At 38.7% G+C, this 19,809-nt stretch overlaps 2 protein-coding genes across 5 annotated transcripts in view; one reads left to right on the forward strand and one right to left on the reverse strand.

Moving 5' to 3' along the window:
• alk (ALK receptor tyrosine kinase) overlaps nucleotides 1-19,809 on the forward strand; it is a 417,876-nt gene that overhangs the window by 184,852 nt on the left and 213,215 nt on the right. The gene's annotated exons all lie outside the window — the stretch shown is intronic.
• Nucleotides 4,709-7,331, reverse strand: LOC309696212 (E3 SUMO-protein ligase ZBED1-like; the record flags this gene model as incomplete). Its single annotated transcript, XM_082517370.1, has 3 exons — nucleotides 6,989-7,331; nucleotides 6,465-6,726; nucleotides 4,709-6,112 (listed from the first exon to the last, which is right to left on the reverse strand). The coding sequence occupies exons 1-3, from the start codon at nucleotides 7,168-7,170 to the stop codon at nucleotides 4,709-4,711; spliced, it is 1,848 nt and encodes a 615-aa protein (XP_082373496.1). The 5' UTR covers nucleotides 7,171-7,331.

The raw sequence follows: 19,809 nt of genomic DNA on the forward strand, positions 1-19,809 counted from the left end.
AAAGTGATGCAGGTTGCAGGGAGCCAAATCTAGCAAGTAGGACATGCAGTGGTAAGCAATGGTTATATTGGTGTCTACTGCCTTTTCGGTGTCCTGTGAAAAAGACACACAATGCAAAGCTGGCACAAGCCATAGTTAATATCCTTTGCACCAAGTGTTCCTCCTATGATGCCTCAGGACATTCCAGTCAAACGGAGTTGATAGTATTTACTGTTCGCAGTCCTATGAATGTCAAAAAAGGATGAGCTTGCTACTGGCCACAGTCCTGACCTGATGCATGCCTTAGGGCTTAGGTGCTGTGGCCTTTTCCACTGTTCTTATCACTAGTGATGATCTTTGACATTAGTGTCTGAGGAGTTTTACACAGATGTTGCCCAAGTTTGAGGTCAGTGGTGAAATTGCAAATACTCACAAACAAGTGCTCAGAACTAAACTTCTAAGGATCTAAAGGCTGTAAGGGGAGATTGGTCAAACAGAGTTGATACGTTATTCTGAAATATGAAACTCTGAAATAAACTCATGGAAAAAAAATTGAAAGAGATGACCCTGTTCTTTGCCAGTCAGTAGTGACAGTAAAATGGTCTAAGGACACTGTAGTTCGATACATCATAGACGAGCTTGCCACCTCATGACTGAGTGCCTTTCCCTCTCTTGAGATTTTCGAACAAGGCCATGTTTCTGATGCTTCACAAGCTTGACAAACACATTAGAGAGGTGGAGAAAGAAGATTCTAATGTAATCATACCCCACATCAATACAAAAGGCTTAGTGTTAACACAGCAACAGGAGCACCTTGAGCTCCCTCTGTCTAGAAACAGGAGGTACTCAGGTGCAGTATTGAGGTGTAGGTTGAACCACACAATCACTGTACTTTAATGCTTACAATGCAGGGAAATAGAATGTATTAAAAAGAGAGCTTTAGGTCATGGCTATGACAGTGCAGTAAAAGTAAAACATAATTCCTCTTACCACCAAGTAAAAGCCGTACAAGATGGCATTACTCAAGTGCCTCAAAATTACGCTAATAGATGATAAACGAATCCAGCAATTGATGTTTGTATAGTAACATAAATAAGTAGTAAAATATTTGGATATAGAATATCTGGAGCAGGGTTAAAGGTACTATTTTGAATATCATTGTTTTGGGTGGGGCTCCGAAATTTGGTTGTATTTGGTAGCAGCAAATATTTAAGGCTTCAAGTGAACGATCGAATATTAGGCCACTGCACTATATTGTAAACTGTGCCTATTTTACTGCAGAGCTCTAATGATCTATACCTCAAACCAAGGTTCCCAACTGGAGCACAGTGGTACTCTGTACACTGTACTGACTGTAAATGTGTGCTGCTAATCACACTAACCTGCACCCCTCTGTACAATGATTACAGGAAACCCTGGAAGAAAGATGCCACTGGCATTTCAGCACTAGTGGAAGGTTACATTTTGAAGGGAACTCCAGCTCTAACACTTGTCCACTCTCAGTATGGTCTCCCTTGCAGCCTCTGTGCTGTGCAAGTTTCACAATCCATTTCTAATTTTCTGTACTTTGAACGCTTTTTCTACTGTATGGAAGACAACAGGGCTCCATTGCCTGTGGCTGTGATTGAGCCAAGGCTCATGGGCTTTTTGTCTTTTGCTGCACTTCAGGGTTAAAGCATTCATCTGTGGATATGTAATCCTTTGCTTTCCTCAATAGCTTTAAATAGGGGGTTTAAACACTTCTTTATAGAGTGCTGACACTAAATAAAACCTTTTAAACAAATAATTACATTCAAACTAGGCTGACACTCACTACTCACTCAGTCATCATGCTGCAATCCGTCTAACTATACATTTTTTTTTTTTTTAATTGTCAGTATTAGATAAACCGTATCTAGCTAGAAGAGAGTTTTAGAGAGAGTTTTATTAATTTCATACTAAACTCTTAAAAATGAAACTAAAATAAGGAAACTGGACTGTCTAATTTTGGACTTTGTAAAGTTATTTTAGTCTCCATTTATTAAATCTTGAGTTTTAGGGTGCTTTACAGTCAGTTTGTAGGCTGCACGCATCTTTCCAGGAAGGGGAGGAAATCATATATTACACATTTCAAAAGCTATTATTTTTTTATTAGCTGTCAGGAATCTTTAGCTAAGCGATGATTGAATTTGGAATCAATTCTCATTTATTCATGATCAGTAAATACAAACATGGCCACTATGTCTTTCACTTTCTCCCAAAATACTAAATCCATTTTTTTTTTGTCCACTGCAATGAAAATGAAACAACTCACTGTCAGGCTAACTGGTTTTACTGATGGTTATCACATGACTAACAGGGAAAAGAGCTGAAAAAAAATCTCTGGAAACTTAACTGCATTAATTCAGAAGGATTTTAATCTTCCTGCATGATAATTATGATTGACCTTAATTTACTGGAACTGTGAGCCACTATGTTATTGCTAATTGTTTAAGCCACTCCTCTGTGATGGTGTTACAGGAAATTATTTAGAAAAAATGCTTTTTTTCCAAGCCTTTTTTGAAGATGAGCTGCAAACTGTGGCATGAGCTCGCTATACGCTGTTCTGTTTCTGCACTGGGATTCTCAAGGGAAGTTTTTACTTTCTTTCCATTCAGCACTGTTATTACAAAAATCTTTCTTTTTCATTAGTATTGATTAAAATTCATAGTTCTTCTTTTCCCTGTACTATTACTAAGATAAGATTCTTAACAATCCCCCACAATGTAGCAGAATTACAATCACGTTTCCGTAGTATGTAGGGTCTGATCAGGTCAGCTTTTAATTGCAGTCTTAACAGATTTTCTTTCCTCACTTCTAAAGGAGACAAAGAGAGACAACCAAGCTGATAATGAAAAGTAAAGTGATCCAAATGGTTTAATCATCCAATTTGATGCGATGATTGTGGCATGAAGTGATTAATAATATCAGCTGACAGTGAAACAAATCCCTGCTAACCCTAACCCACAGTAGGAAGAACATTCAGTATTTAGCCTTTTTGTTTCCATTGTTGTTATCTTTTAGTGCAAGAGGGAGCCTTGTAATATACACATTACTTTGATGTATTAAATCATGTTATTTAATGGCAGAGATTAATCAGATATTTAGATAAAGAAATCATATAAATACTTTCTTTGTGACTTTATGTCAAAATGGTTATAACAGTGAGGGATACTTCACACAGTGATTTCATGATTCTTATATTTTTTGAGTGGTGAGTGAAGCAGCCTGAAACACTATAATATAAAGCAGATGGAAGATAAAAACTGTGTTGCTCGATTGTGATGTTGTAAACACAAATTGCATCCAAATGTACAATGATTTTTTCCATTATTAAACAGTATTTGTAGCTTGGCTGCTGGAATCATGTTTGGTGTTCTTCCTTAAGCACATTTGAAAATGCCACAGGCTCAGTAATCACTCTGCTGGTACAAAAAAGGAAATGTGTGTTTTGGTTTGAACATGCTTGAACATCATGTTCCTTTGATATAATGATTACATCCCCAATAGACTTGGTGCTTCGTCTTCATTGTATTTAACTATCCAGCATTTTGTCTGCGAGAGAAAAGCCAGCAGACGCAGAGATGGAGGCTCCCACAATAAGTAAAAAAAGAAGATACTGAAATGGATATGGGCCATTTAGTTCAGTCAGAGGCATTCAGGGATGAAAAATCTATTGAAGGACACAGAACTGAAAGGGAGGTCTTGTGAAAGGACATGAAGGCCAGCCGTAGATTGCTGTACTCACAACCTTATAGCACAGTCCCCTGAACAAGTATTTACGCCCTCTCTGATCTTTTAGGTTTTTGCACATTTCTCACACTTAATTGTTTCAGATCATCAATCAAACCTGATTATAAGAAGAAGACAACTCAAGTACAAAATTCAGTTTTCAAAAAAAAGTTATCCAAACCTTTCTGGTTCTGTGTGAAAAAGTAATTCGATCCTCTGCTAAAATCTTGAATTAATTGTGATCAATCACATATTTTTGAAAGCTGAATTGAGTTTAACTAGACACACCCAGGACTGATTAGTGAACCTGCCTGACAAAGTGAAATCAGCTGAAAGATATTAAAAAGCAACACTTCATGATTCCATCTAAAGAAACTGCTTTGATTGACATTCATGAGTCTGGAAAGGGTTAAAAATAAATTTCTAAGATTTTGCGGCTCCAGCGAACTACGGTGATCGGTGTTCAGAAATGGAGAAAACTTGGAACATTGGTAGCCAGTCTATTAGAACTACTCCAAGAGCACATTAATGGCTCATCCTGGAGGTCACATATGAACCTAGAATACAATCTGAAGAACTGCAGGGCTCACTTGCCTCAGTTAAGGTCAGAGTTCATGGTTCAGCAGTGGCATCTGTGAGAGAGTTCCAAGTAGGGCTGCCACAAACGATTATTTTGATAGTCGACTAGTCACCGATTATTCTTGCGATTAGTCGACTAATCAGATTATGCATCCATTGGACGTAAAACGTACAGATTATTGCAGCAGCATGCATCTGCTCTTATACAACTATCATTAGCTTACAGCTTTAAGTGTTTAAGGTATGTGAAACTAAAAATAAAGACAAGATGATAGTTTATTAAACTTTTAATGAAATTTCAAGTTTGAAGCCACCCGAAAACAAATATAACAAAATAGCATTTTGTGCTCAGTCCTCACAACTATATTGAACTTTGGGACTATATAGTCACTATAGCAATCTACACGAGATTATTGTTCATAGCCAGGAAAGTTAGCTTTTCTACATGTTCTGCAGAAAGGCTTGCTCTCTTTTGAGAGCAGATGTTCCCTGCTGTGGAGAAGATCCGCTCCGATGGGGTGGAGGTTGCAGGAATGCACAGAAAAGATTTAGCTAGCTTTGATAGTGTGGGGAAACGTCCCTCATTTTCGCTCCACCATTTAAGAGGATCATCCTTTTTAGAAACTGTGGCTTCTTTAAAGTACAGCTGAACTTCACTTCTCACAACTTGGACATCTTGGTCCTCCTTAGATGCTTCTTCCTCATTGTCACCCTGACTGTCTGTGTCAGACTCAAGGAGGTTGTCCAGAGCAGTCTTTTCAGTTCTACCTGAACCATTGGCTGTCTGCACTTTTGCATGCTCATGTGTCCCAGCATTTGCTTCTTTGACAGCAAGCACTTCAACAGTCCCTTGCACTCTGATGACATCTTCAGGAGCCAAAAACGTCAACTTTCTGTATCTGGGGTCCAAGGCAGCTGCGAGAATAACAGAGTTTTCTTTGTCTGCTGAGAAAGTACATATACTCCCCCATCTCTGTGTTATGCCTTTTTCTGCACTGGCAATGAAAGATTTTCCTGAGCTCGTCTCCAGTTGGCTTTGGTGTACAGCCCGTGTCAGCCCTTTGACCACCTGTGGAAGACCTGAAACCGTTGTGTACTTCTGTCCACTAAGGTAAACAGTAGCAGTCTCAAAAGGTGCCAAACCTTGCTTCAGTTCTTCAAGCAGCACCCACTGCTCTGGCTTCAAGTCGAAGTAGTGTTTCCCCCTTGGCGTTACCTCGGGATCTGAAAGAGTGGCAGTGAGAGGCCAGCGCTGTTCGAGGAGTCTTTCTATCATGTGGAATGTACTATTCCATCTTGTACTGACATCTTGGATCAGTGTATTTTTCTTCACATTCATTTGCTCCTGTTTCATTTTTAGTCTTGTACTAGCCAGCTCGCTTCTCTTAAAGTGCTCCACTAGCTGCCTAGCAGCACCTAGTGCTCTGCTGATGGTGGTTTCTTTGAGAGCAGTATTGACTATGAGCTGGAGTGTGTGTCCAGCACAGCGGATAGAGGCCCATCCATGTTTTTCTTCAAGAAGTCGCATTGCTGCCACCATATTGGAACCACTGTCATGTACTACTGCTTTTATTTTGGCAGGCAAGATGTCAAACTTTGTTAGCACCTCTTCCATCCATGTCATTATATTGGCACCAGTATGCCTCTCCTCAAGAGGCATGGTATCAAGGATGAAGCTCTTCATCTTCCAATCTTCACTCAGGAAATGGCAAGACACACCAAGGTAGGCCTCTGTTGCACGACTGGTCCAGACATCAGCAGTCAGGGTGAAGAAACCTTTGACACCACCAAGGGTCTGCTTTACCTAAAGATATGAGATGATTTGGAACAATAGTAAGCATTAGGGAAATATATTACAGTATATTTTTTCATTATTAATAATGCTTGTCAGTTTATGCATTAAGATTTGAATTTACCAATTGAATAATTCAGTTACATCAAATACACTTACGTATGTTAAACAATAAACATTCAACATATCAGTAAAAAAAAAAAAAAACAACAACAACTTTCCATTACATGCTTTAACCAAGATTAATTTATTGGTTCCTCAGTCAGCAAGCTCTATATTATTTCATCATGAAATGTATTAAATTCTAATACAAATTGCTATTTTGTTTTGTGGTGTGAGAGAGTGGAGAGAAAGAGAGACCAACCTTCTCAAAGGTAGCATCATATTTCTTTTCCATCAATTTGGTGAAGTGGGATCGGCCTGGTAGGTAGTTATCATGGTAATGTGGGTTGAACTGCTTGATCATCTCTTTGAAACCTTGATCATCAACCATAGACAGGGGTCTCATGTCCGTCACCAACATGTTCAAGATTGATTCAGTCAGGACATCTGCTTGCCGAGGTGTACATGTTGTTGGCTTGGTGACAAAGTCGTCCATTGAAGACGAACGTATTTTTTTAGCAGTCCTGTAATGTTAACAGCTATTAATATAAGCAATAATAAGTAGTGCTCTCAGCGTTAATCTCGTCAATACGATGTTAACGCGGCAAATCCCCGTTAGCGCGAAAACGCGGTGCGAGGGCTGCATGGCACTGACTAACGGGGATTTGCCGCGTTAATGCGGTTATGGCGTTAACATCATACTAACGAGATTAACACTGACAGCACAAATAATTAGCAGCTTGCTGTTTACAATAATGTTAGCAGCTAACTAGCCAATTAGCTTACCGAGACGACTGTACCACTTCGTCGTCGGATGCCACGACGTGCTTCCTTTTTAGATGCTCGTGCATCGCCGTTGTACTGCCATGGAAGGCAAGTTCCATTTTGCAGATTTTGCATTGGACCTTCTTTTCTTTTGTTTGGTCAAAATGCTCCCAGACTTTCGAGTTCCGTTGCCGAGTAGCCATGATAACGGAGACTGCTGCTTCTTCTTCTTCTTCATCATCTTTGCCGTTTAACGGTATCCTTGTAGGTGCATTTCCGCCATCTTCTGTTTCAGTCCGTTATTACACTCTTAAATCTTACTGTTATTCCTGCACCTTTCAGGATTTTACGGCATTTAAACGATGTGTCGACTATTAAATTAGGCGTCGACGATTTTGATAGTCGACGTAATCGTGACTAGTCGACTAATCGTGGCAGCCCTAGTTCCAAGAAGAGAAAACCACTGATGATCAATGGGATCATCTCACATTAACCTAAGAAACATGTTAATGATCCCCAAGATCTGTAGACTGGTGAGACAAAAGTAGAACCTTTTTGAAGGTTTCTGTCTTGTTATATCTGGCGTCTAACTAACCCAACATTTCATACAAAGAGCATCATACCAACAGTCAAACAAATGTTGGTATGATAGGCAGTGTTGGGAAGGTTACTTTTAAAATGTATTGCATTACAGAATACAGAATACATGCCCCAAAATGTATTCTGTAACGTATTCCGTTACATTACTCAATGACAGTAACGTATTCTGAATACTTTGGATTACTTAATATATTATCATGCTTTTTACAACAACGTGAATGTACTATTGCTGTGTGATTTATTACTATTACTGAAGGTCCGCGACTCCGAACTGTAGTAAAGGGACCTCTGACTAATACGGCGGGGTCCCTGTCGGCTCGTAGCCGAAAAATAGCTTTACTTTGTTGTGTGGGTCAACTTTTCTTGCGAGAGACAGAGAGAGGCGTTGAAAGACTGCTCCAACGGCACTTATTGTTTTAGGAGGAAAACACGAACACGGTGTACAGTCGAGTCTTAATAGCTTACTTACAACTGGGCTCGTCAGGCACTCTTCTTGGCTGAAGTGGTTATTATTATATTTACATGCTTCCAGCTCCCGTTTTTCCTCGATGACAACTCCTACCTTTCCACTCCCCTTTTTCTCCCTCCTCGCGCTCACAGACCCATAACGTGTATGGCAGTCCATTCTCCCAGCAACACGGACTACACTGCCCATGATGCTACATTCTTTAGAGCTATGCTTGTAGCATTCTGCCTGTTAGCTTAGCACAACAACAACAACAACGAAAAGGCGCTCTCTCACCCAGGAAACACACAGTCGCAGAGAGAGAGAGAGAGCGTCGCCCTGTAACCATGGCAACCGTAACGCTTCCGCCTGGAACAACAGAACGTAGCTGTCAAACAAAACCCAAACAGTCCTGACCCGCGACAAAATGAAACAGGAAAGTACCGCAGTGTAATCCATTTATTTCAACAAAGTAACTGTATTCTGAATACCACCTTTTTAAACGGTAACTGTAACGGAATACAGTTACTCATATTTTGTATTTTAAATACGTAACGGCGGTACATGTATTCCGTTACTCCCCAACACTGATGATAGGGAAGCATGAATTCTGCTCCAGAGAAAGTCCAGTTATCTGTTCATGCCTGAAAAGCAAAATTAGTTTATCCAACAAGGCAATGACCCAAAATGCACCAGCTAGTCCACTTCTGAATGGCTCAAAACAAATAAGTTTTTGAAGTGGCCTAGTCAGTTTAAATCTAGGTTTTAAATTGTGTTAAGATACTTTGAAAAAATCTTAAACAGGCCAGTCATTTTTGAAAAAACGTGCAATTTGGCTGAAATAAAACAGTTCTTTAAAGAAGAGAGGGCCATAATGACTCCACAGCGATGTGAAAGACAATGAGTCTTTCACATCGCAGTTCTTGTTACCAGGGTTAGTGCAACCACTTACTAGGTTTAAGGGGCAATTACTTTTTCACATAGGGTCATGTAAGCTTGGATAACCTTTTTAATAACTTAATAAATGAAATCATGAACTCAAAGTGTGTTTAATAACAGAAACCTAAATTAGATCCATATAAACTGTCAATTCTTGTCAGCTGAGTTCTTTAACATTACAACTTTTTCAATTAATTAATTTTGACTAGGAGGTTTTATTTATTTTTTATACTGCTCTGATTGAGACCCAGGATAGATGCATTGTCAGTACAAAATTCAGATTTAAAACTAAATAAAATTATGTGGATTTTCAATAACACTGGTAGTAATTTTACTACCAGGAACAACAAACTTACAGGGATGGCTCTTATGCATTTTGTTTTCTAAAGATTATACTGTGTTAATGTTTTTTCGTGAACTGTGTTACATTATTCATCAGGATTGTGTCAGCTGCTGTCAATGCAATCCTTCGCATTGGTTCTAAAAACCTGATGAGAGCGTGTTTAGAGACCACGGCAGCATGGATCAGACAGGATTCGTTAAGATCACAGCTAATCTAGGTGGAACAGACCACGGTCCACAGTGACAGGGAGTGTGAACATTCCGACTCCCCCTGCCAAGCTTACACACACACAAATGCACAGAAAAACATGACTACATGTTTGTATTTGGGATTCTAACGCCAATACATGAAACCATTGAACAACATTTTTTTTGGTTGCTCATTTTGAGCATCTGTCATAATCTGCTTTTGATAATGACAAATATTCACAGTTTCGTCCAGATTTGCATTTACATCCACCGGCAAAAGTAAAACATGTAAAGAAACACAAAACAAGTTACTCAAAAAACATTTTTTTCATGTATCACAACGTGACTACATACAGTACTGTGGAAAAATCCTAAAACATGTCACGTTTATTTTTTCTTTGTTAGTTAAATTTCAAATAGATGCACTGATTTATTAAAAATATGCAAACATACATGGAAATACTGTTTATAAGGCAAACACAAAGTTTGTATAATTCCAGTGACACTATTTGACATGACCACCTGAACCTGAACTCTTTGACGAGCTTTCTTGACCGTCACATTGTCCAGGTATGCTATTATTACATTGGCAATGTGCTTGGGATCGTTATCGTACATAAGAAATGAAGCAGTTGTCAGTCAGATGCTTTCCAGATACTATCGCAAGGTGGCTTTTTTATGTTTGTAATACATAAAAATGCAGCTCCAAACCATGACAGAGCCTCCACTCTGTTTTAAAGATGGCTGTTGTGCTGCGAATTTCAGATTTGGCTTCATCAGTCCATAATCTCTGTTTTTTCCCAGTCCTGTTCTTGTGTAATGTGGCATACCTCCTTAAGAGTGATTTCTTGACAGCCACCCTTCCACTGAGAATCATTTCTGATGAGTCTTCAGTGAACATTAGATAGATCAGTTGAAGGATCAGATGCATCTCTCAGGTCCTGTCAGTTCTTTGCGTGATTTCTTTCCTATTTCTTAAGAATATGACTTTCAGATACCGTTATCTGTTGTAAATTGTTTTTAGGCCTTTTTCGACCTCCACTCATCCATTTTCCTCAATTATTATAGGAACACATTGTACAACATGCTGAGTTTCCAACTAATATTTCTTTGGGAATCACCTTGTTGTTACCAAACCACTAATAAAGTGACTTAAAATAGTTTTTTTGTTAGGTTTTCTGTAATGTGTAGATGTAAAATTGGTTCATCCCTTGAGTTAGATCCCTTTTTATGCTTGAATGATTCATAGGTCAGTGTGAATCAGTCATTAAGAAAAACCCTGAAAAAGTATGGATCCTTGGAAGCAAAAAATAAAGAAGATTCAAGACTTTTGCACAGTGTATGTATAACATTTGTTAAGCAAACTGTAAAGACAGCACTGTGTTATTTTGTTTCACAGATTATTATTTCTGCACATTTCATAAACATAATGTGGAAATAAATTAAATCCTTCAAAAAAGTCCCGCAATACAGAAAAAAAGCTCCATAAAACTTTGAAGACCAAAGATCGGTATCGCAGTATCAGTCTTACTGTGATGTATTTGTATTTGTTCTAAATATACTCCCACTGCAGACAGACTGTAGTAGGAAGACACAAGCTGGGAGTGATAACTGGGAAATACTTTATGTGCATCCACACAAATATAATCACCGATATAACCTGTTAAAATATCCATGCAGTGAAGTCATATCAGCTTTAATGTATTTTTATTACTATAAGCGTTATCTTTATTAATGTTCGAATAAATGTACATCTACATCCCTACAAGTCTCTGTAGTCACTGGAGGAAATTCCATCCCGACTGAGGGAGCTGACTCAGCTCAAAATCAGGGTCTTTTTCAGTGCTAAGATTTTTTTCCCCATTATTCATGATAGCACTGCCAGCATAGCGATGGAAAATGATGGATCAGTAAAGGGCACCAAGAATGTAGCGGAGGAGCAAGAATGCTAAAAAGATAATAAAATAATATTAAAGTAAGAGAGACACTGTCAAAGACTGAGTGAGATAAGTCTGGAAGAAGGATTAGGGATAGAGTAGGGAGTAGTCGAGGAAAGAGATATGACAGGCCTGAGTTGCTTCAGAGGACCACATAGAGCAGATGGGAAGCAGAAGAGAAATGGAGATAGAAGAGATTGTCTCTAATGCTGATAGACTGAAGAAATGACAAAAAAATGTGGCTGGGATTTAATAAGTCTCATTTATATCCTGGTAATTCAGTTCTACTTCCTGCTTTTGCACCAACAGGAAGAAGTCAACCTGTTACAGGCTTATCGACCAGCTCCACACCTGTCTCGCAGGTCTAAACCTAGTTAAACGCAATGGCTTTGCTCAGCACCATCCTACTCCAAAACAAGCTGCTGACCTAACAAAACAAGTGGACTGAAACATCACTCATATTGCTGAGTCCTCATTCTGAGGACTTTAGTTTGTCTTCATTTGTTCACAGTGTTCCTTCAGTGTTGAGAGAGGAAGAGGTGGGATACATCTGTTGCTCAGAAAGTCATTAGCAGCTTCAGGCTGTGCAGAAGAGCCTCATTCACATATCCTTGTCTGTGAAGATGCATATGTGGAAGAGATGAGGAAATCTAACTAAGATGCTTGGAATGAATTAATGAAAAAAGATGGATATGGAGGCTTTTTTCCCCTTCCTATGTGAGCTTAATGGCATTTCTTCTGCTTTTCCTTATAAAACCTAATGTAATTTTCTGTTCTCTAGATGGAAATCCCAAGCTCAAAACAAATGCTGTTAAGACAGAGGGATTGGGACAAGACTCGCAAATTGCATGTATTTTGTTAGAGAATAAAGGAAGCACAAGCTCTGCAGTTAACGCCATTGCTTTAGAGTGATGCAAAAAAAAAAAATTAGTTTGCAGTTGTTCTTTGAGGAGGCAGATTTGGGTGCTTTGTTTACATGTTTACTGAAACAACCATGTATCATTTGACAGAGAGATAAAGAGACTGTGGCGCACAGTTTTTTGGTAGTTCAGTCAGTCTTTAGATTGGCTGGAAGAACGAATGGTTCCCAAAGATATGTGTGAAAGGTTACTGAGTTAATGAGGCCTTTGCAAACACAAGCAGTTTGCCTTCCCATCTTCTAACTGAAAGCAGTGCCTCTCAAACTATAAAGTTAATAGATATTAAGTGTTGTCAAAAAGTCGTTTTTTCTTAAATCGGGCTAATAATAATGGTATTGTTTTCTTAAACCTCAGCAACAAATACTACCCATCTTAAGCACAGTCAGGTTTGTTAGTAATGTAACTCTGATTAGTGATTGTCTCCTCAAAATGCTCTTTGTACCCAGGAGTGAGACAATCATACGGTCCCATTCATTTGAGCTTGAATTATAAAAAAGTCTATTTGCATCGTCCCTCTCAGGGCGGATGCTTCCCTACAGCTTACCTGTCCAGTGATTAAACATTAATAAGCCCATAATTAAAAAGTCTAAATTGCCACAGGGAGACAGTGACACTAGCAGTCAGGGTTAAAATTCTTCTTGCTCTGCCAGTGATTTCTCTCAGTTCTGGAGGTGGTCCAAATAAAGGAGGAACCTAAGAGGAATCTTATGGGTGAATACAAATCTTCTTGCTGCTGCTTTCAACTTGAACAGCAATCCTGTGGATCTTTCAGGGATTTACATGGTGAAAATTGTAATAAGTTTCAGTCTTGGGCTAAATCTCTTCAGGGAGATGGAAATTTCAGCTCTTGAACCTTTCTGCTTTTCTTTTCAGGCAAGGATGTGTGCATATTTATATCTGTAAGTCACTGTTGGTACAGTGGTTATGGAAATGAGAAGTACCATATTTCAGTTTTATCATAATCAACATGATGATTTACATTTACAAGAATGACCAGTGAGGCTGTACAATAGTGTGAAATAGTGTTTGCCCCTGTTTTGTTGTGTTTTTCACACTGAAATGTTTCAGATCATCAAACAAATGCAAATGATAGACAAAGATAATACAAGTAAACACAAAATGCAGTTTTTATATGAAGGGTTTTATTATTAAAGGGACAAAATCTAAAGCTACATGGTCCTGTGTGAAAAAGTGGTTGGCCCCCTAAACCTAATAACTATTTGGGTCACCCTTAGCAGCAACAAGGAGGAATTTGGCCACTCATCTTTGCAGAATTGTCGTAATTCAGCCACACTGGTGGGTTTTTGAGCATGAAACACCCTTTTAAGGTCACGCCACAGCATCATACTCGATTTCAGGTCAGGACTTTGACTAGGCCACTCCAAAGTCTTCATTTTGTTTTTCAGAGGCGGACTTGCTGGTGTGTTTTGGATCATTGTCCTGTTGCAGAACCCAAGTGCGCTTCAGCTTGATGTCACAAACAGATATCTGAACATTGTCCTTCAGGATGCTTTGGTAGACACCAGAATTCATGGTTCCACTGACCACTGGAAGTCTTCCAGGTCCACAGGCGGCTAAAGAGCTCCAGATCATCACTCTGCCACCACCATATTTTTACTGTTTGTATGATGTTCCTTTTCTGAAATGCTATTTTAGTTTTATGCCAAATGTACGGGACTCAAACCTTCCAAATTTTTCAGCTTTTGTTTCTTCAGCTCAGTGTTTTCCCAAAAGTCTTGAGGATCATTAAGATGTTTCTCGGCCAATGTGAGACAAACCTTTTTTGTCGTAATGGTTTGCTACTTGAACTCTCCAATGGATGTCATTTTTGCCCAATCTCTTTCTTTGTTGAATCATAAACTCTGACCTTAACTGAGACATGTGAAGCCTGTGGTTCTTTAATGTTGTTCTGTGTTCCTTTGTGACCTCCTGGATGAGTATTCGATGTACGCTTGAATTAATTTTGGTCATTTAGACGCTCCTGGGATGGTTTACCACTGTTCCGTGTTTTCTCCATTTGTGAATAATGGCTCTCACTGTGGTTCACTCGAGTCCCAAAGTCCTTTAGCCTGCTTCACTTTGTCAGACAGGGTCTATTTAAGTGATTCAACAGGTCTGCGAGTAATCAGGCCTGACTGTGTTTAGTGAAACTGAACTCAGCTTTCCAAAAAATGTGCTTAATCATAGTTAATTCATGATTTAACAAGAGGGGCAATTATTTTTTCATACAGGACAAGGCTTGGAAAACGTTTCTCCTTTAATCAATGAAATCATAATTTAAAAACTGCATTTTGTATTTTATCTGGTTTAGTCTTTACTCTTTGTCGGATATTAAAATGTGTTTGATGATCTGAAACTCTTAATTGTGACAAATATGCAAAACACTAGGAAATCAGGAAAAGGGCAAACACTTTTTCTCACCACTGTATGTAGCCGGGGTAAACGTGTAGAAGACATGAATCTGGACCCCTAACTACAGTACTGATTGTTACTTTTCTATACTTTTCTAATATTTTGTCTTTGGTTTGCAATATTTTTTAAACTTTAAAACTTATGCAGAAGAACTGCAGTGGCACTGAAGTAATATTAAGAGTCCCCAGAGGTGTGTCTGTTTGAAATTCTGTTGCTGTGATTCAGCCTTCAACTGTAGAACCAGGGCCCTTCCTTGGCCTTGGCTAGCAGCAGCACTTTTCCTTCCCTTTGACAACCGCTAATGCGCTTTGCTTGTACAAGGTCACACTGTCCCAGAATGACAGAGTTGGCCTGAACACAGAGCTCAGTCCAAACGTCTGCTCTCCTCAGAACACGTTCCAATGCCTGTCTGCTGTAATCAGTGTTCGAGGCAGGTCATCCGTTTGTTGCTGGAAATTGCAACACTCAATTTGACCTATCAGCTTCGCCATCAGTAACATGAATCTGCAAGTGTATTTGGCTCGACTTATAATGGCATTGGCACAGGGGCCTGTGGAACATCTGGGCTTCCCAGGCAGAGGTTGAGTCATGTCGATTGTTGAACGCAAGCATTGCCGGGATGTCGCTCTCGCTCTCTCCTTTCATTGCACATGCATCCTCAGTAACTCCTTCCTCCCCTCCTCCCCCAAGGTAAGCCCAGTAAGAGTGGTATGGTTTTTCTCACAGAGGGCTCGTCCTGCTGCTCATGATGTGAACTGACGAGGGCTGTCAGCGCTTAGCGCATCAAGCTAATCTCATAACACTGCTTGTGCATGGGAGCCTTAGCGTCTGCACTAGCTCAACCTTAATTTTATGAACTCACATAGCTATGCATCTCACCTAATGACATTAGTGTCAGATGGTTTGATAAAGATGGGTGACCTCCTACTTGATTAGCTCTAACCGTTGCTCCCTCTACTGCAATACACACATACACATACACAGATTCTACCCCACCTGCTGAGAGCAAATGAACGTAATGGTTGTTCTGTGAAAGGACAGAAGGACTAAAATCACCTGGTGCAGAAGAATAGAGAAAGGAAGATACAGTGAGAGGCAGCTGCAGTCAAATACTACGGTAAATGCCATATTTTACTGCTGTGACCTTCATAGTTATTGGCTTTTCCTGCAATAAAGTTGTTATTACTATGCACTACCCACATTGTTACTGTTTGCATACATTTTACAGCACTGACATTCTATGCTTTTCCTCATAGCGAGTCTCTAGCTGTCCTGATAGGTTTTCTTTTTCTCATTTTCCATTAATTTCACCAAATCAAATATGTGTAACTGTTACATTATAAAGTTAGTGTCTTTGTAGACTTTATCAGTACAGCTTTCAGGTCTGTATAAAATTTGTGATTTTTGCAGTGAAACATTATGTTGTCTTTGTCCTTGGATTTTTTCTCTTTGAAGGTTGTTTCTCTCAGCTCAGTCTTGGTGATTCTTTCAGACTTACTATTGACTCTTTCATCCTCTGCCAAAGTCATAAAATGTGACTTTTCTTTTCTTTTTTCTTGATGAAAGACACGCGGCAAATGTGGAAATATCTCAAGTTAGAAAGCGTGCATTCCTGAACAGAGACTTTTTACATGCTTGATTTGATTTCTCCTTTGATTTAGAAATATTATGTTCTTTTATTATACTCGTGCTTTATTACATTTCATCACCTAGTTTGCAGTTATTTGCAGTTATTTACAATCAGTTGATAAACTCTAGTTGTACACACTTAGCATTCATAACTTTTGCCTTCATGGCTTGCTCTGATTTTCAGTCTGCAGTTTAGTGAGCTGCAGCTGACTCAAAGAAAATAACATGACATGGCCAGCAAGCTACTGATGTTTAATATTCACCTCCATCTGCTTTATCATCCAAAAACAATGATTATACTTAAACTGCATTAACAAAGAAGAGCAAATAACTTTTTTCTACATACAATTAGCCTTAAAATCTCAGATACTTGATCAGCATAATTAAATGTGTCCCAATGACCAAATCAGGTTTGTAAAGGGGGCCTTTGTTGGTGAAGTTTGGTGAAAACTGCACAGCAGGAGAGGAAAAATTATCAGGCTTTTCATTCGGTAGCAATTGCAAGTTGTTATAAATGGATCAGGTCACTGCTTGTACTGTCAGTATTAGTTTAAAGCCATCTTACTATCAAAGACATTGAATTTTTCTTTCAGTTTTTCACTTATACTTAATTAATTTTTGTTAGAATTTTCTCCTGGAACTCTCCAATAGATGTCATTTTTGCCCTGTCTCTTTCTTATTGTTGAATCATGAACTCTTATCTGAGACGTGAAGCCTGTGGTTCTTTAATGTTGTTCTGTGTTCCTTTGTGACCTCCTGGATGAGTATTCGATGTACTCTTAAAGTAATTTTGGTTGTCCAGTCCCTTCTGGGAAGGTTTACCACTGTTCCATGTTTTCTCCATTTGTGAATAATGGCTCTCACTGTGGTTCACTGGAGTCCCATAGACTTGGAAATGGCTTTGTAACCCTTTTCAGACTGATCGATGTCAGTGACTTTGTTTCTCAGCTGTTTCTTTAGATCATGGCATGATGTGTTGCTTCTTGAGATCCTTTAGCCTGCTTCACTTTGTCAGACAGGGTCTATTTAAGTGATTCAACAGGTCTGTGTATAATCAGGCCTGATTGTGTTTGGTGAAACCGAACTCAGCTCTCCAAAAAATGTGCTTTATCACAGTTAATTCATGATTTAACAAGAGGGGCAATTATTTTTTCATACATGTCCAGGTAGGCTTGGTTTCTCCCTTTCTCCCTTAATCAATGAAATCATTTAAAAAAACTGCATTTTGTATTTTCTCGGGTTATCTTTGTCTAACATTAAAATGTGTTTGATGATCTGAAACTCTTAATTGTGACAAATATGCAAAATACTAGGAAATCAGGAAAAGGGCAAACACTTTTTCTCACCACTGCATTTATGTCATTATGTCATCAGTGTAGGAGGAAAGGGTTTAAAAGATGAATCTGGACCCCTTCTACATTACAGATTGTTTGATTTACTGTGAAAATACTTTTCTAATATTTTGTCTTTGGTTTGCATTGTTTTTTTAACTTTAAAACTCGTTCAGAAGAACTGCGATAGCACTGAAGTAATATTAAAAGTCCCCAGAGCTGTGTTTGTTTGAAATTCTGCTGCTGTGATTCAACCTTCAGCCATAATACCAGGGGCCTTCCTTGGCTAATAATAGATAGTAATGTGAATTGTGTTATTATCCAATAATTACATTATGTAGTTGGAAACTAGAAGAATTACTGCATTTCCATTTAGTTTTTGACCTGTGTCATTTTGTTCCTTACATGCTGCTGTTATTAATTTTTCGCATTGTGTGATTTTTACATTATGTTGTGCCCTAAGCAAAAACAATAACTTGTAAAATTGTCATGACCTGTTTAATCCTCACTGTATTAGATTCATAGAATGGAGAAAATAAAAAATAAAAAACACATCTCAGTGCAAATGTCTGTGGGCCATTCGTATTTCTAAGTCATAGCATCTCATGTTAAATCTCATGTTAAATCTGAAATGAGACAAAACTGTGTGGAGCTAAAGTCTTGATTTGTGGACTCAGCATGTTTGTTTTAACTTTTCGTGGTTTTTGGTTGTGGTTGCAGAGTTCCTAGCCAATGTTAGTTTCAGAATGTATCAATTTTCCCAGATAAATCCCCTGGGTAATCTCAGAATCATTGTTTCAATCTGTCTTTATTCCCTATGGACCCGAGTGCTGATGTGTGACAATGATCAAGGGGGTGGGGGAGGGCTCAGTCATTTATGGCTGTCGTATACAGTAGCAAATTCTCCCTGCTGCAAATTGATTGCCCTGGGGCTCAGGAAACCATATACTGTATCAGAGCAATTGGAATGTTACACTTTTGTCTAATCTTTATTTTCATTTGTCAGCAAGTACTAGTTTTCTCAGTATGCCATGAAATAAATCTATATTAACTACTTTTGATGTCATGTGTGATAACACTTTTAATGTGTCCACTATGGTTTCATGATTTTCCAATAAACTTGTTCATTTTTATATGAAAGCCAACGCAGGGATTTGCGTCTCTGTAGTCTTACAACAATACCGTTCTAGGTAAGTTCGAATCCACAAGCTACAGTGCTTTGAAAAAGTATTTGCCCCTCTCAGATTTCTCAGGGTTTCGCTCATTTCTCACACTTACAAGATTAAGGTCATAAAACAAATTTCCATAATACACATAGATAACCCAAATAAATGCAAAATGCAGTTTTTAAATAATTCCACATACTAGGGCAAAAAAGTTATCCAAGCCTACCTGACCCTGTGTGAAAAAGTAATTGCCCCCTAGTAACTGGTTGTGCCAGCCTTGGCACCAAGAACTGCAATCAGCAGTGGTAACTGGTAGTAAGTCTTACATTTCGCTGTAGAGGAATTTGGGCCTACTCTTCTTTGCAGAATTCAAATGTATTAGAGGGTTTTCGAGCATGAATGGCCTGTTTAAGGTTATGCCAAAGCATCTCCAGAGTAGGTCATTCTTAAAAAACCTTTTTTTGTTTGTTTGTTTGGGGGGGGGGGTTTGGAACAATTTAAAGGTGGACTTACAGGATCATTGTCCTGCTGCATAATGAAAATGCACTCAAGCTTCAGGGAGCAATCCTGATATTCAGGAGTTTCTGGTAGCAGCAAAGCATCCCCAGACCATCACACTATTACCACTTTGCTTGATGTTGCTATCACGTTTATCTCATAAAGTGCTTGACTTTTGTCTCTTAAGAATACTTTCCCAAAAGTCTTGGATCATCGAAATGGCAAATGTTTTATTTATATAGCACCAAATCACAATAGATGAGATCCTCTGCTTTATCTGGCTAACCTACTTGGTATGATTCCCTACCTAGACTATCGTTCTGAATTTTGTTTATTTATTTATTGCCTAATGTTTAGTTTGTGACTACATAGGCAGTTTTTGTGATACTTTTTGTATTTTCCTGTAAATTTTCATGTAATGTACATTGCCAATT

Source organism: Aulonocara stuartgranti (assembly GCF_965226115.1).
Source record: "Aulonocara stuartgranti genome assembly, chromosome: 19".
NCBI lineage: Eukaryota > Metazoa > Chordata > Actinopteri > Cichliformes > Cichlidae > Aulonocara > Aulonocara stuartgranti.